At 40.9% G+C, this 17529-nt stretch overlaps 1 protein-coding gene across 1 annotated transcript in view; it reads right to left on the reverse strand.

The window, feature by feature from the left end:
- LOC138964116 (leucine-rich repeat-containing protein 74A-like) overlaps positions 1–17529 on the reverse strand; it is a 44304-nt gene that overhangs the window by 14341 nt on the left and 12434 nt on the right. Inside the window, exons 4-11 of the mRNA XM_070336001.1 lie at positions 17202–17273; positions 16693–16802; positions 15847–15954; positions 15318–15411; positions 6298–6428; positions 5475–5561; positions 4947–5062; positions 7–85 (exon numbers count right to left, since the gene is read on the reverse strand). Coding sequence (XP_070192102.1) covers positions 7–85; positions 4947–5062; positions 5475–5561; positions 6298–6428; positions 15318–15411; positions 15847–15954; positions 16693–16802; positions 17202–17273 — 797 coding nt within the window. The remainder of the gene's footprint in view (positions 1–6; positions 86–4946; positions 5063–5474; positions 5562–6297; positions 6429–15317; positions 15412–15846; positions 15955–16692; positions 16803–17201; positions 17274–17529) is intronic.

A 17529-nucleotide genomic window follows, 5' to 3' on the forward strand; every position in this document is an offset into this window, starting at 1 on the left:
ACTTACGATCACAGTTTCCAGTCCGAAGTTTTTCTTCAGTCCCGTTGCAAATTTTGTGGCAGCCTTTGTGCCAATTCTGTTGTTTCTGTTAACAAAAGGGCACATAAAAGCGACCTGCTTAAAATGTTAATTGTATACACCACGGCGATACCAATCTGTATGTGTTCGTGTTATCCAAGCTCAAAACAAACAAACACACAATGCAAACAAACTGAAAATTCCTTCAGTGTGTTCTTAGTTCTTCCCGAAGCTCAGTGGTGGTTGTAACTTACTTTAGGTCTAGCAGCCTGAGAGTGGTGTTGACTTGTAACTTACGTGAGGTCTAGGACTCTGAGGTCTAGGACTCTGAGAGTGGTGTTGACGTGTAACTTACGTGAGGTCCAGCACTCTAAGAGTGGTGTTGACTTGTAACTTACGTGAGGTCTAGCACTCTGAGAGTGGTGTTGACTTGTAACTTGCGTGAGGTCTAGCACTCCGAGAGTGGTGTTGACTTGTAACTTACGCGAGGTCTTGCGGCACTCTGAGAATGGTGTTGACTTGTAACTTGCGTGAGGTCTAGCACTCCGAGAGTGGTGTTGACTTGTAACTTACGTGAGGTCTAGCACTCCGAGAGTGGTGTTGACTTGTAACTTACGTGAGTTCTAGCACTCTGAGAGTGGTGTTGCCTTGTAACTTGCATGAGGTCTAGCACTCCGAGAGTGGTGTTGACTTGTAACTTACGTGAGGTCTAGCGGCACTCTGAGAGTGGTGTTGACTTGTAACTTACGTGAGTTCTAGCACTCCAAGAGTGGTGTTGACTTTTAACTTACGTGAGGTCTAGCACCCTGAGAATGGTGTTGATTTGTAACTTACGTGAGGTCTAGCGGCACTCTGAGAGTGGTGTTAGAGAGAGAGGAGGGAAAGACCATAAACACAACAAGGCTAGCACTCTGACCAGCTTTTCAAGAGAATGGCTTCAGGACATATACAGCCGCTGTAAGCATGTGCTATATTCAGTGTACATGAGTGGCTAGTAAGAAGATTATCATACAGAAATGAGCAGCACTTCCATACCTGCTTTGCGTCTTGAAGTAATATTATTAGTCAGTCGGCTAAGGACCGTTTTGGTTACTTTTTGGCGTCACGTTAGCAAACACTTTTTTCTGATAGATTTTAACACCACAACACTAAATCGAAAGTTTTGGGGCAATATTCCAAACCACCGGTGAGAAAAACGTTGGTTTGTGTGTATGTTTTCCTTCTTTGGCGTTACTATTCTTGTTTTGAGGGTTGGGTTCATAAAACGGACATAGAACTTAAACCGCTTGACAGAAATTATATAACTGTAAATCATTCGAAAGGGAAGGCATTCATGTACACGTTTGTACCACTTAAAATGACGTCATTATCTGTTTGTTTTTGTGAAATTGAAAAGAAGAGCGGGGTAGTAGTTGCGCTGAGAAGGATAGCATGCTTTTCTGTACCTCTCTTCGTTTTAACTTTCTGAGCGTGTTTTTAATCCAAACATATCATATCTATATGTTTTTGGAATCAGGAACCGACAAGGAATAAGATGAAAGTGTTTTTAAATTGATTTGGAAAATTTAATTTTGATAATAATTTTTAATTTTTTTAATTTTCAGAGCTTGTTTTTAATTCAAATATAACATATTTATATGTTTTTGGAATCAGAAAATGATGGACAATACGATGAACGTAAATTTGGATCGTTTTATAAAAACAATATTTTTTTTTACAATTTTCAGATTTTTAATGACCAAAGTCATCAATTAATTTTTAAGCCACCAAACTGAAATGCAATACCGAAGTCTGGGCTTTGTCGAAAATTACTTGACCAAAATGTCGACGAATTTGGTTGAAAAATGAGAGCGTGACAGTGCTGCCTCAAGTTTCACTAAAAGCCGGATATGACATCATCAAATACATTTATCAAAAAACTGAAAAAAAATCTGGGGATATCATACCCAGGAACTCTAATGTCAAATTTCATAAAGATCGGTCCATTAGTTTAGTCTAAATCGCTCTCCACACACATACACACAGACACACACACACGCACATACACCACGACCCTCGTCTCGATTCCCCGCTCTACGTTAAAACATTTAGTCAAAACTTGACTAAATGTAAAAAGGAGGAATAATTGCAATCACACACACACACACACACACACACACACACACACACACACACACACACACACACACACACACACACACACACACACACACACACATACACACACGAGCGCGCGCGCACGCACGCACGCACGCACGCACACACACACACACACACACACACACACACACACACGAAGAAATACACAAACATACCGACAAAATGACAGACATACACACAGTGAGACAAACCGACACAGAAACCCCCACACATGCACGCACGCACTTATGTACGCAAACAAAGACGTAGAGATGCTTATAAATAGAGAAACACTTACGCAACCAAAAAAACACGCACACAAACACACAGACAGACAAACTTCATTCTTGGTAGAGAAATGCATTTCTTTCTGTATTGCTTTCTCTTTAAGTGCACCTACCTCGCAGAGAGAGAAAGGAAAGAGAGAGAGAGAGAGAGAGAGAGAGAGACAGAGAGAGACAGACAGACAGACACAGACAGACACAGACACAGACAGAGAGAGAAAGAGATAGACAGAGGGAGAGACAAACAGACGAACACACAGACAGACATAGACAAACACACAAACAAAGACACACAGACAGACTTCACTATTGTTAAACCACACGTTACGTTCACCAATGAACGTGAAACCATGTAAAACGTTACTATCTCAGATAACGGCACTGACGCTACCGGAAATAGAATTTATCAGTGAAATTCTACCATAAATTTAGTAATCGATGCGATGTAAATTATCCTAAAACTGTGGTATGATCACGACATCGTTTAGCATTTAGGATCAAATGGTGCCAATGTGTACACAATGCACTAATCACAGACAACAGTTATACACTTTACGTACATGTAACTCTCCAACTGACATTGTCTGCCACTTGAAACAAATGACTATCGAAGGAAAATTAACTCCAATATATAAATATTATGTATGATTTTTAATAATTACTTGCACTTTTTGAAAATAAAGCTTTTTCTACGATAAGGTGTTCACCCCCTAAATGTATAAGTCATCCGGTAGAAAAACCGGAAGTATCGTGTACTAAGCATATGTATATGTTTAAAAAGTTAATTGTGTTAATGTAGAACATCTTGCCTATGTATATGTTTAGGTTTTGAATACTTTAGGGGAAAACCATAGCCATTATTCATTCATCTTCAACTAACACCCCTAATCTCAGGGCACATTTTGTTAGTGGGGGTAGGGTTTCAATCAGTCAAAAATCACTTTCATTCAATATTTTCTGCCATTTCAAATACATACACGTAATTGCACAATTTCTTGAATTTTAAGATGCTTTAACTGACTATACCAAGAAAACCTGCACTTTTTGTAGAATTAGATTTTTGTCCATGATTTATGTTTAAAAATGTCAATTTTTACGACAAAAAATGCTAACGGTTGCCTCACCAGAGGACACGTACCAACGACGTGAATCGTGTCTGCCAATTAAAATGCATATATTTTGAAATAAGGGGAATCATAACATATTTCACTGTAAAGTGTCTCACTCTAATACCTTCTGGGTTCATTGTGTATTTGGTTAAGTGAATTGCAGATAAGTTTTTTTTTTAAATGAGAGCTATACATATATTTTATTAAAACTGAAACTGGTGGAGTGAAAAACAGACCTGTTTTGAAGAAGTCGTACTAAAATCATTTATGGGCTTGGACTTCACAGTTTGCGTGTTATCTTTTAAAGAAAACCCGTTTTCATCACTAACAATGACCTAATTTACACATACATATCGGTCGGTCATAGTCGCGTTTTTTTTTAGAGAGGTAGTGTACAAAATGTCGTTTTGTACGTTTAAATTACATGTCCCTTATTTTAGTCATATATCAATCAATCAATAAATGCGCATACTTTTATTAAACGTTACTTTCACTTTAAGATCGCTTCTAACATTTAGTATAATTTCTGACAAATGCACGCTATGTAATAAATTGATAATATTATGGACGCCATGTGGTAAAACCGGAAGTTGAATTATTTTGCGATAGCAAAATCCTTTTACAATGATCACTTTCCTTTTATATTGAGCTGATCTTTAACGTTATGGGTAAAAATCTAACAGATTGAACCAAATTATCCTTTTTCAAACCTGTGTATGTGTAAACTCATTTTTGCTTCGACCCGGTTCGGTTTTCGGAGTTGATTCAAAATCGTCCATTATGTATCTTATATGACTGTTGTTTTCCTCGGTAAATTAACAATTGTTGATGTAAAATAATTCTAGCTGTGAGAATAAACAATTGTCAAGATGTTTTTGATTGCGGTTTCAACCAGGCGTTCAGTTAGCTATACATATCGATTGAGAAAATGGCATTTCCTGTTTTGTCGTCCGCATGTTATACAGATGTTGTTAAAAATAAAACTGTGTATACGAATTAGGCATTTTACTTGCTGTCTGATGGCAAAAATCTTTAGCTTTCGTTTAAGGTATAATTTGCTTATATCCGTATGCAGTCAAGCCGTACATGACTGTTTTTTGTAACCTACCCCCTGCGTCATGGCTGCATTTTTGCAGAATATGGGTCATGTTACAAAAACGCTTCTCATTCTTAGGTGGTTGGGTTTAGCCATTTGTCGTTTACCGAACTGTGGCTGCAAATAAAACGAACTTTCCAAAAAACATAATATCTAATGTGACCACCAAAAGTAACCTTTCCACTATAGCCAGCCAGGTGACTATATATAATGTCAAGTATCTTTAGCAGTTTTTACAGTGTTGACTTGTAACTTACGTGAGTTCTAGCACTCTAAGAGTGGTGTTGACTTGTAACTTACGTGAGGTCCAGCACTCTAAGAGTGGTGTTGACTTGCAGAGACTGCTGCAGGGCTGACGTGCCCTCTGCCCCAATACCGTTCCACGACAGGTCTAGCACCTCGAGCACCGTGTTCACCTGTGTACAGTAGCACCATGGTTTAACCCACAAAAGGCTCTAGATTAGTCAACTTATGCACAATAAAATACTTTCCTGCACACTTCTCACCTCGAAGCCTTTCATGGTGGAATTTTGAAAATGTGTTACTGTTATGAATTGCACGGGTTGATCAACCCCCTGTGAACCCCCACCCCCGCCCGGTGAAAACAATGCTAAAGAACAAACAACACAAGATATTGCAGTTTGGTTCATGTTTGGACATTGTTGACTATTTCAGGATTACTTGAATGATCTAATCGACATATCTTCACTATAATGTGCAATGTAATCTCAAGATAATGTTTGGAAAGAATGTAAACTACGGTTTCAAAGACAGCCATTTTTGAATCATGATATTACGTAAACAACAAGCGAACGTCTCAGGGTATACCTTTAGAGCGTTGGCAAGCGCCACAGCGCCATTCTTGCGTATTGAGTTCCAGCTCAGGTCAAGGTCATTCAACCCATCGTTTACACTCTGAAAGACAATGTAACACGGAAGGCATTTTTTTTTTTTTTTTACAAAACATACTGAAAGTCTAGTGAAGCAGTTGCAGCTAGGTACCACGCCAACGTGGTCACCCCCCCGCCCCCCCTTCTCCACACGAAATCGCTTCTCACCAGCGGAATGTAGATAGTGTTGGTAGCCATTGACCGTGAAAGAAAACTACCTCAAGAACAACGCAAAAGCGCAACGGGTTATTGACCTCACCAAAATATCCCCGGTAGCGAAAGGACACCTGCAAATTAAGGGACACATAAGGCTGATTTTGAATGTGTCCTCCCATGACAGGCACCACTGTACCAACACACGAGAGACTAGTTTTAAATGAAGGACAACTTCCATTACCAAGAGTCTATTCGATTTAAGGAAATTGCTTCTGTCATGAACGGACACCTTAAATTAACGGACACCTTTGGACCGGTTTCAAACAAAAAGAGTGTTCGCTGCCATAATGGACTCCTGCACAGGTAAGGACACTTACAGCCACTGGCACATGACATTGAGTGGTTGTGAGGCCGGGGAAGAAAGCGGAAGCTCTACTCTTTACTACTCTATTTACACAACTATACGTACGTATATACATTAGTATCAGGCAGGGGAGCACACCCCACCCACAGGCCCCGCCCGCCTCATCATAGTGCCAAGCACCGGTGTTAAGAGCTAGTTGAAGAGATAACTTATCAAGACAAGGGGCACTGTGCATCATTACCAGGACTACAGCCAGGTGCAGGCCGGCCATCTCGGACAGTCCGTTGTGACTGAGGTCCAGGCTGGTCAGCGACATGTTGCTCTTCAGCGGGTCGATGAAGTGATGGATGTCACGGTCCGACAGCTGGTTGCCTGCCAACACCACGCACATTGCCTCTGCTGGTCAGGTCTATACTTTACAGTTGGAGAGAGAGAGAGAGAGAGAGAGAGAGAGAGAGAGAGAGAGAGAGAGAGAGAGAGAGAGAGAGAGAGAGAGAGAGAGAGAGAAAGAGAGAGAGAGAGATTGAGCCTATCAAGAACTCCCCCTTCCCTTTTTAAGGGTGAATATATGTAACACTTTCTGGTCACAACCTGGAATTATCCCATGACCTGCCTCTTTGTCTCTGTTAGCTGAGGAGGTGATTATTCTGGATAATCCATCACAACCATATGGATAATCCATCACAACCGAGTCTCGATCTCACCTGTCATTGGTCATTGTCTTTGATCTCAGAGTACAATTGAATAATTTATAGAGGTCATCTGCATATTTATCGTTAACTCGGGGACTATTTTCTTCAGCAAAACGATTGAGATATTCTGCGGTATAAAAGTCGAACTCACGTTTAGCTAACGATCTACATACATTTTAACATTGAAGAAATAAAGAAAACAACAAAGAATACACATAATCTGCTGGGGTGAAAAGAGCTGAGTGAAGATTATGAGTTGGCCGAAGCGGTAAGAGAGAGAGAGAGAGAGAGAGAGAGAGAGAGAGAGAGAGAGAGAGAGAGAGAGAGAGAGAGAGTCTGGAGTCTGGAGTCTGGATGGTTTATTGATTAGGGCTTGGGCCCATTTCAATTCGGGGTGTACAAAGTTTCAAAATTACATGCTTCATGAATAATAATCATAATAATATTAATCATAATAATAATCATCATCATCGTATGACAGTCGACATGACGACAGTGAAAACAGGCAATTACAACAGCAAAACGTTTGAAAAAGGACAGTAATGCATCAACACAAAATCCAGTCTCTGTCACACTTCACTCATGTCTCTCTGTCTTCCTTCCATCCATCCATCCATCCATCCATCCATCCAACCATCCATCCATCCATCCTTCCATCCATCTCATGTCCCTCTGTCATCCATCCATCTACTCATCCGTCTGTCTGTCCAACCATTCATCCGTCATCCATCTATTCATCCCTCCATCTATCCCTTCACATGCCCTTCCACACGCAAATCTGCAAACAGTTATATGCATAATCGTTGCATCTCTGATACATAGCATCACATTAACGTTTCCAAAAAACAAAACATTATTACTATTTTTTAAGCAATCGACACAAACAACAAAAATAGCATACACATAAAACAAGATCATACAATATCTCATATTCACTGTCCCCACTCACTGCGTATTTTAAACGCGTTCATGATGAAGGTTGCAAGTCTAATTGATCTGTTTGGTGTCGCTAGAAGTAGCGCCAGTTTAAAGCTTGATGGACGGTTGTAATATTTTGCAGGTATGTAGTACTCACGAATACCAGCATATTTTGGACATTTCAAAACAAAATGAATTTCATCTTCGGTCTCATTTGCGCAGAATGGACACAAGTAATCTACAGCTGTTGGCGACCGAATGTGTCGTAATCGATGCACTTTGAGTGGCGAGACACCAAGTCTTAACCTAATCAGACAGTTTCTTGCTTTGACATGCTTCAGGTCATTTAAGTATGAAGACATAGATAAGGCTGACTTGAAAGTGCTATAGAAAAGGAATCGTTCTTTACTTTGTACGGTTTCTATCCACTCTTGCTTGTATAATGTGACTAGTCTGTTCTTGAATTCCGTTATGAACGCATTTTCATTTCCAACGCCTTGTTGAATCCAAACTTGGTCAAAGCCGTATTTGTATAGCACATAGCAAACTGATGACGCCCATGTTTTTTTTATTTTGTTCGTGTAAATAAAGCAGCATTTTATAAGCTTTCTGTGGCAATCGATGACTAGGCATTTTCAGGATGCGCAACCAAAATCGTATGGACTTAACAAACGTGTTGACAAATAACGGGTGTCTGCCAGTTTCTCCATACACAAGTGTGTTTGGTGTTTTCATGCTTGTGTTCAGAAACCTCTTAAGGGCAAACAGATGCACCTTTTCTATAGGTGAATGGTCTGCATCAAGGCCCCAGACTTCTGCCGCATAATTGAGCATGGGCTGGATCTGGGAGTCGAATAGTTTATAGAATATGTTTGGTGATCTTTCTCCTAGAGTCCAGGGTACCTTAAAAATACCAATCACACCCTTTCTTGCACGCAGCGCTAAATCGTTCAGCGTGTGAGAAAATGTCAACCTTGTAGAAAAGTAAATTCCTAAGTATTTATACATGTTCACAGTTTCCATTACGTTATTACCATACATCCATTTTTCAATAGCTGCAATATGACCACCATTTCTGAAGATAACTATGTTAGATTTTTCTAAATTAACAGTCAAGCCAAGATTACAAGCAGTTTGGTATAGCACGTTTATCTGGTTCTGTAACCCACACACAGTGTCAGAAATCAAAATAACGTCATCTGCGAACATGAGAATCAATATCTCAATATAATCTGGGATAAGTTGTATACCATGTCGTCCTTTTCGCATAATTTCGTCCGCCAATTCGTTAATGAAAAGTGAGAACAAAATTGGACTATTTATTTCTCCCTGCTTCAGGCCTCTCGGACACATGAAAAAGTCAGTGACCTCGACTCCCGCCCTAACTTTTGCTTTAACAACGTTGTACATACTAAGTATGGCTTGGTACATTTTACCTTTTATTCCTTTGCTTTGCAACACCTTCCACAGCTTTGTACGGTCTACTGAGTCGAAGGCCTTCTTGAAGTCAATAAAAGCAACGTATAGTTTTTTGTGTGACAGTAACTGTCTTTGTACCATAGCAAATAGAGTAAAAATATGATCGGTCGTACTGTACTTTTTACGAAAGCCAGCTTGACTTTCATTTAATAGGTTGTTGGATTCTACCCAACTTGTTAGTCTTTTGTTTATGATAAAGCTGTATAGTTTGCTGCAAATATTAAGTAATGATATGCCTCTATAATTGTCTGGATTGTTAATATCCCCTTTTTTATGAAGGGGGTGAATGATGGATTCAGACCAGTCTTCAGGATATGAACCTTTATGTTGAAGAACCGGACTAGGAATGGTACAACATGAAAAGCTGAATTTTTGAAAAGCTCACTAATAACACCATCTGGCCCTGCAGCTTTACCATTTTTCAATGCTCGTATGGCTTCGTAAACCTCTGTTTCTGTTATGTCATATTCCAGCATCTGGGTACTCTCCAGTTCATTTTCATCTACTACCTCTTGTGCTTCATCGACAGTAGGATTGTTTGTGTCCGTTTCTGTGAATGTGTTGAATACATTGTAAAAGTGTTCATACCATTGTTCAGTTTCTATTGTGTTAGCATTAGTTGTTTTTCTTGATAAAGACCTTATGGTTCTCCAGAATGTTTTAGGATCTTTGCCACTTTTTTGCAACAGTTCAATTGTTGCTTGTCTGTGGGCAACTTTTTTTGCATCTGTTAAGTTCGTTGTACTCATTTCTGTTTTGTGTGTACACAAGTTTGTCTAGATTACCGTTTTGGACATTTCGTAAGCCTCTTCTCTTTGCATTCAAAATCAAACCATGCCTGTTTACGTTCTTTTCCTATTGTTATACTTTTTTTCATGCATTCGCCAGCTATAAGCAGTCCTTCTGTAAACTTTCTAATCGAGGCATTTACATCCATGTCTATTTTGCTTTCTGCTTCAATAAAACAGTGTTTTACCTCTTCAGAAATTACACAAGACATAAATTCTTCCCTTTTATCTGGGCACCAAACGAGTTTGTCAATTCTATACGCCCTTGGTTGTTTTCTATCCAACTCATGCATTTCACTTTGTATTTGAATGTAACACTCGACTGGCATATGTTTTGACTCGATTTTTTCCGCTACGTGCACTCTGATGTGTAAATCAAGGAGGAGTCTGGAGACAATAATATAGTCAATCACACTACAACCAGAGGTGGATATATATGTGAAATTCCCACGCTCGTCACCCTGGCTACCGTTCAAAATTTTCAGATCGAACTGTTCGCAGACACTGAGTAAACATTTACCATATTCGTTCAGTTCTTTGTCTTTTGAGTTCCGTTTCACACAGTCTTTTTCTAAGTAATCTTCATGTATCGAAAAAATGTCGAGATTCCCATCGAGAAGTGTTTTATGCACCGCATTTCTCGAACTTGTTCTGGCATTTAAATCACCAATTAATATAAAAGGGAGATCACCACAGTCTTGTATAATATCCATCATGCAATGTTCAATGACAGCTATGCCATTCGAAATGTCCGTTTCTCTGTAATACACGGAATTGATTGAGAAATATAAACACCAAATAAGATCACATCCTGGTCTGTGGCCAAGAGACTCTTCGACAACTTTAGAATTATCATGTTGTCGTATTCTGTTTCTATTCTAGTCACAAAGCGGGACAGTTCTTTTCTGACAAGCAGAGCAGTTCCTCCTGAGAGACGTGCAGTTACACTATCTGACAGTTTTATGCCTGGGGATACAAATACTTCATAAGTCGGGAATATCAAAGTCGGAAAAGTTATTGAAAAAGTTTCCACGAGAAGCACAAAATCAAATGTTGATAGATATGAACCTATATCTGGATCATAGAGGCGTTTTAGACCTTCAAGATTATACGTCAAGAAACTTACGGTTTTAGTCGAATGGAGTTGATTAGCAGGGGCCCGGCCGACAACCTATCTAGCTCCTTCGCCTTCGTCTGTGACCCTGTTGGTAACCGTGGGTACTGGCGTCGTGCTGTGGACCCCACAGTCAGCAAGAGTCATCTGGCGCTTGTCCATTCCCTCCCTCACGGACTGAGCTCGTGCTCGAGTGAGGGGGCGCTTGTCAGACACCTCAGCGATGACGTCGTTCCCCTCTGCATTGTGTTGTGTCTCAGATGACACCTCTGTTGCTTGAGCAGTGGTGTCTGTGGAGCCTTGTATGGAGAGCTCGTAAGCTCGCAGGTTCCCCTCCTGTACGTCGTCAGACTCGTCTCCACCAGGGCTGCTGATCCGGACGGATCTCCTGCTTCCACTGTATCCCCGTTGACCTCCTCAGTTGGCCCCACACCAGCCGCCATCTCTAGGCTGTGCGTTGAAGCGTCGTCTGGGTTGACCTTGGTCTCCTGCTGCTGGGCCGCTGCCTGGTGTGTGTCGTCGGTAGCTTTACTGGTAGCTGGCGCGTTCCCTGGCTGACTGTCCTCGTCTGGGCTGCTGTATGGCTTTCGAGCTGTGGTCTCGTCTCCCATCTGGTAGTCTTGGGGTGCTGTAGTTCGTGGGTCGGCCTTTCCTGTCTCTGGGTACCATGTATTCTCGCGTGATGCTGCGAAGTAAGTCTTTGAGTTGGGGGCGCTTTGTGAGATCCTCCGTGCCTCGGGCTCTTGGCGATACGAGTAGGCGTCCCAATCTTGGTAAGAGCTCCTGTCATACCAATCATGATTCCAGTCGTTGGTGTTGTACGGGTCTGCATTGTACTGGTGGCTGTGGGAGTCCCCAAACGTTCCGCTTTGATTGCGCTGCTCTGTTGGGTACTGTGTCGGCACTGCAACTGCATCATAGCGATTCGTGTGGTCATCCCACTCTTGGTAGGATCTCCTGTCATACCATGCTTGGTTCGTGTTCTTGGGGTTGTAGTCCTCAGCTGTGTTGTGGCGGTTGTAAGAGTCCCTGCGGGATCTGCTATGTGAGCGCTGACCTGCAGTTTGTCTCCACTGCTGACCGCCCTCGCTGCCTCTGTTGTAGTCGTTTCGTGAGCTGTGCTGCTGCTCGTGGTGATTTCGTCTCCCTCTCCCAAAGGATGAACTCCGGTTGTAATGCCGCTGTTGTAGTGGGCCATCTACAACGAGTTTGTTGCCCCTGTAGTAAGCTTTCAGCCCTCTGTCACGATGCTCCTGGATGATGTTCTGTTGTCTGGTAGTGAGGTCAGCTGCTACAGTGATGTTCTTCCTTCTAAGCGCTTCTCTGCCTGTTGTGAGCACTTCTAATTTGTCGGACCATCTTGCAAATCTTGCAATCATTGGTTGTGGCCTTGCTGAGTTGCTGTCGTGCTTTTTGTTTCCAAGGCGATGGGCACGCACGATGTCTGTCCTGTCCCAATGTTTTTCTGGAACAGTATCTCTTAAAACGTTCAGCACCTTGGTGACGCACGTATAGTAGTCTTCGTCTGCGGACTGTGCTATGTTGAAAAACTTCAGATTGTCACGTCTAGAAAAGGCTTCTAGCTTGTCTATCTTGTCGTCTAGTTCTGCAGCGGTTTGATTAAGTCTCTCTTCAAGGGTTGTAACTGCAGCGTGCGTAGCCCGTGTTTCTTGCAGCATAGAGAAGTAGTTTTGTTCTAAGTCGTCTGCTTTTGACTGTATGGACTGAATCTGCTTTCTGACGTCACTGAACGAGCTGTCCATTTTAGCCATCAATTCACTGTTCAGAGATTGAAACTTTCTCTCCTGTGTGTCAAAGAGTCTCTGCATTGTTGCTCAAAAACGGGACTTTTTGCGTCATTTTTTAGGGGTATCATGACAAAAAAGTCTGCACATTAGCAATGCCAATGACTTGGTGGATTGCTTTGAAACTTTCAGAATATTTTACCAACATACTAGACATACTTCGAGCGAAATGATGGATTGTTACAGGTGTTTGTTAAAATGTTATGCAATTTTTCGAAAGAAGTTTTTAATCTCGTCATAGGATTGTTCGCTTGGGTCCAAAAAATGTATGACTTTGCATGTCTTTAGAAAAATGATTGATACACACACTGCTAAAGTTTTATGTGCGTGTAAGTACTGACGCAAATTTGCTGGACCAGTAAACACGCTACATATTTAAGCGATGATTCTGGTGCCACAGCGATGCCCAGCCAAGCGTGACCGTAGCATGTTTCGATAACAGCTATAAGCGCGAAACAGCGTGAACGTTCCATTTTTACATTTTAGTCAAGTGTTGACTAAATGTTTTAACGTAGAGGGGGGAATCGAGACGAGGGTCGTGGTGTATGTGTGTGTGTGTGTGAGTGTGTAGAGCGATTCAGAGAAAACTACTGGACCGATCTTCATGAAACTTGACATGAGAGCGGATCCTGAGTATGGTATCTCCAGACGTTTTTTTCATTTTTTTGATAAATGTCTTTGATGACGTCATATCCGGCTTTTCGTGAAAGTTGAGGCGGACTCACGCAGTCACGCTCTCATTTTTCAACCAAATTGGTTTAAATTTTGGTCAAGTAATCTTCGACGAAGCCCGGACTTTGGTATTGCATTTCAGCTTGAAGGCTTAAAAATTAATTAATGAGTTTGCTCATTAAAGTTGTCATTAAAATCGATTTTTCGCAAACAGATTTAAAATTGATTGCATCGTATTCTTCATCACATTCTGCATCTAAAAATATATACATATGTCATGTTTACTCTTAAAATGTGATCACAATTAACGAAAATAGATTAATTAATCTTACGATTAAAATTTAAGAAATCGATCCAAAAATTATTTCATCTTATTCTTTATCATTTCTTGATTCCAAAAACATATAGATATGATAGGTTGTATTCAAAACAAGCTCAGAAAGTTAACAAGAATACAGAAAAGCGCGCTTTCCTGCTTAGCACATTACGCTACCGCGCTAATCTGGCGTGTCAATATCACTACGTTTTGCACGTGGGAGGTGAGCGATTTCCTTCACGCGCGGATTGACGAAGCTGTACTGTCTTGGTGAAAAAATACAGTGCGTTCAGTTTCATCCCGTGAGTTCGCGATCGACAGCTTGACTAAATGTAGTAATTTCGCCTTACGCGACTTGTTTCCTCATGTGTTTGCATGACTAGCAAATTAACGCCAGCAGCTACACGCCAATGAAATTTAGACAGAATCTGTATCAATCATTTATCTGTAGATATGCAAAGTCATGAATTTTTTGGAAACAAGTGAACAATCCTATGACAAGTTTAACAATATTTTCCGAAACATTGCGTCACATCTGGATAAATAACCGTAACGATCCAAACTTTCGCACGAAGTATCTCTAGTATGTTGGTAAAATATTCTGAAAGTTTCAAAGCAATCCACGAAGTCATAGCTAAAATGTAGCGCTTTTTGACATGATACCCATACAAATTGACGTAAAACGTTCCGTTTTTGACCGCTCTTACGATCGACACCTGCATCAGTAGGAATAGCATAGCACGCGAAATACACAAGGTAGCAAAACAAAATAATCTGTTCAGGGTAGATAATTGGTTTGAATTTCTTCTCGTATGTCAAAATTGCAAAGTTTTGCCTATTGTAATTTTTTGTCGATTTTTCATTCGGCTCTTCCTTTCTTTTCTTTCTTTATTTGGTGTTTAACGTCGTTTTCAACCACGAAGGTTATATCGCGACGGTTCGGCTCTTCCGTTTTTGTCTGGTCGATTTTGAGGGTACCCTTACTTGAGCGGCGGTCACGTGGTCCCTGTAAAAGAAATATTTAATCCAAAAAGTGATCCTGAAGGTTAAGTGAACGGCCTTCTTTGGCACATACAGTTTTAAATAAATGACACAGGAATTAATGCTTTAATTTGGGTTTGAAATTTGTTGCAATAATTTTTTGGCCAACTTTAACATGTCATACGTTCAGACATGCAAACATAGTGTCCCAATTTTATGTTGTCCTTGTTGTATTTTGATTAACGCCTAGCAACTAGCTCATGTCCTTTAACACACTCAAAGTGTGTCATTCTCGAAATACAACACCGTATATTTTACAGTATGAATTCTTCAGGTAGACGCGGGTGTTTTCATTCCCTCTATCGCAGTGCTTGGAGATAATGGGTTGTTCCCGTCTTTTCAAACATCAGTCAGTAGATTCAGTATTGCGATTCGGGAGATCAAGAAAAAGAGAACAAAGGTGAATCGTGTGCGGTGAAAATATATTACTTTTTACCTGCCAGGTTGAGAGACTTGAGCGTGGTGTTAACGTCCAACATATTGGCGAGTGTCGCGCAGCCATACGACCCAATAAAGTTGTCCGACAGGTTCTGTTCACGCAGAGAAATAAACTACGTTGTACAAGACACCAACCATTCCTAGGTACACATAATTATACTGTGACACGCACACGCACGTGTACATCAGTTATGCACACAGACAGCCAGACAGACGTGCGCGCTCAAACACACACACACACACACACACACACACACACACACAGATACATACATGCATCCATACCTATACACAGACACATTTTTCTGCATTTTTATAATTATCCCAATGGCGGTGAATTCTACGGAATAAGCTCGTACAAACAGAACAGTAAAGCTTTAAAAGTAAAAGTAAGTCTTCACACAATGCTCGGTGTCTAAGGTAAAGTGCACTGTGTTTGGGATGAAGAAGAAGACGACGAAGAAAGAGAAGAAGAAGAGAGTTGTTGTTGGAGTGAAGAAGACAGCGGGGGAGTGTGGCGCACTGACCATTGACACGATGAATGTGTTGTCTCTCAACATGGCGGCCAGGCAGGCAGCGCCTGTTGACTCCAGGTAGTTGTCACTCAGGTCCACTGTCTCCGTCACTGTGTTGTTCTGTCAATAAATCAATCAATCCATCAATCAATCCATCAATCCATCAATCGATCGATCAATCAATCAATCAATCAACCAATCAATCAATCAACCAATTAATCAAGCAAGCATAGTAAAATTGATTTTAAATTAAGCATTTGATGAACGAAAATACGCATTAGGTGGTGACAGATATGTGTTTTTTGTGTGTATCTTTACCTTGAATTAAAGTTATCAAGGTATAATGTTTTGCAGTCAGTCAAAACACAAAACAAGTCGCGTAAGGCGAAATTACTACGTTTAGTCAATCTGTCGAACTCACAGAACGTACTTAATTTTTTTCACCGAGACAATACAGCTTCATCAATCCCCGCGGCAAGGAAATCGCTGACACTTTCCACGTGGAAAACGCAGTGAAATTGACGAGTATGTATAGCGCAGTAGCGTGTTCAACAGGAAGGCGCGCTTTTCTGTATTCTTTTTAACTTTTTGCGCTTGTTGTTAATCCAAACATAACATATCTATATGTTTTTGGAATCAGGAAATGACAAAGAATAAGATAAAATCCTTTTTGGATCGATAGAGAGAGCGAGATAGAGAGACAGAGACAGAGAGTGAGACAGAGAGCGAAACAGACAGACTCAGAACCAGAGACAGACACACGGACACACAGACATACAAACACACAGACACACAGACACACAGACACCGATGCATCAAGACAGAGAGACAGAGAGACAGCCAGACAGACAGACGTACCCGAAGTGCGTAGGCAACCGGACGGGCAGCATTACCACCCAGATAGTGGTGACGCATTTTGATGACTCTCTTGCCGAGGTGTCGTCTCAGGAACGACACTGGCACTAGTCCTGCCGCCGGACACAAAAAAAGCGTCAAATAAATGTAATTTAATAATTGTCTATACGTATAAAGAAGACATATCGCCAACTTATTGAACACTCTGTACATGTACTAATGCTCTGTAAATAATCAAAGTCCTCTAGTTGAACAAACTGTGTTTACATGACATGGATTACTTTCTCGCCATTCCAATATACCTGCACAATCATGTATACAATTAGTTAGGTTAAAAGAACACACAAAATGGTTTCCTTTGGACTCAAAGCAATGAGAAATCAAGCACACACTGACAGCATGCCGAGCATAAACGAACAAACAAAAAATGAAATAAACAAACAAACAATCAAACAAACAAACAAACGGACAAACAACAAACAAACAGCATAAAAAGCAAAGCCGTGGGTTACCGTGTTTCTTGCATTGTTCTTGATAGGCAGTCAAACCACTAGCATCATTTTGAACGGAACATACTTTCTTTTCTGAAAACATAAAACATTTCTGTTTGATGAAAAACAATTGAGTGAGAGAGAGAGAGAGAGAGAGAGAGAGAGAGAGAGAGAGAGAGAGAGAGAGAGAGAGAGAGAGAGAGAGAGAGAGAGAGAGCCTGAGAGAGCCTGAGAGACGGAGACAGAGACAGAGACAGAGAGAAACAGACAGAGAGAAACAGAGAGACAAAGAGACAGGGAACTGGTGGTTATTCCCCTGCCCCCTTTTCCTGCGTGTGCGCGTATACAG

This window comes from Littorina saxatilis, linkage group LG4 (assembly GCF_037325665.1).
Source record: "Littorina saxatilis isolate snail1 linkage group LG4, US_GU_Lsax_2.0, whole genome shotgun sequence".
Lineage (NCBI taxonomy): Eukaryota > Metazoa > Mollusca > Gastropoda > Littorinimorpha > Littorinidae > Littorina > Littorina saxatilis.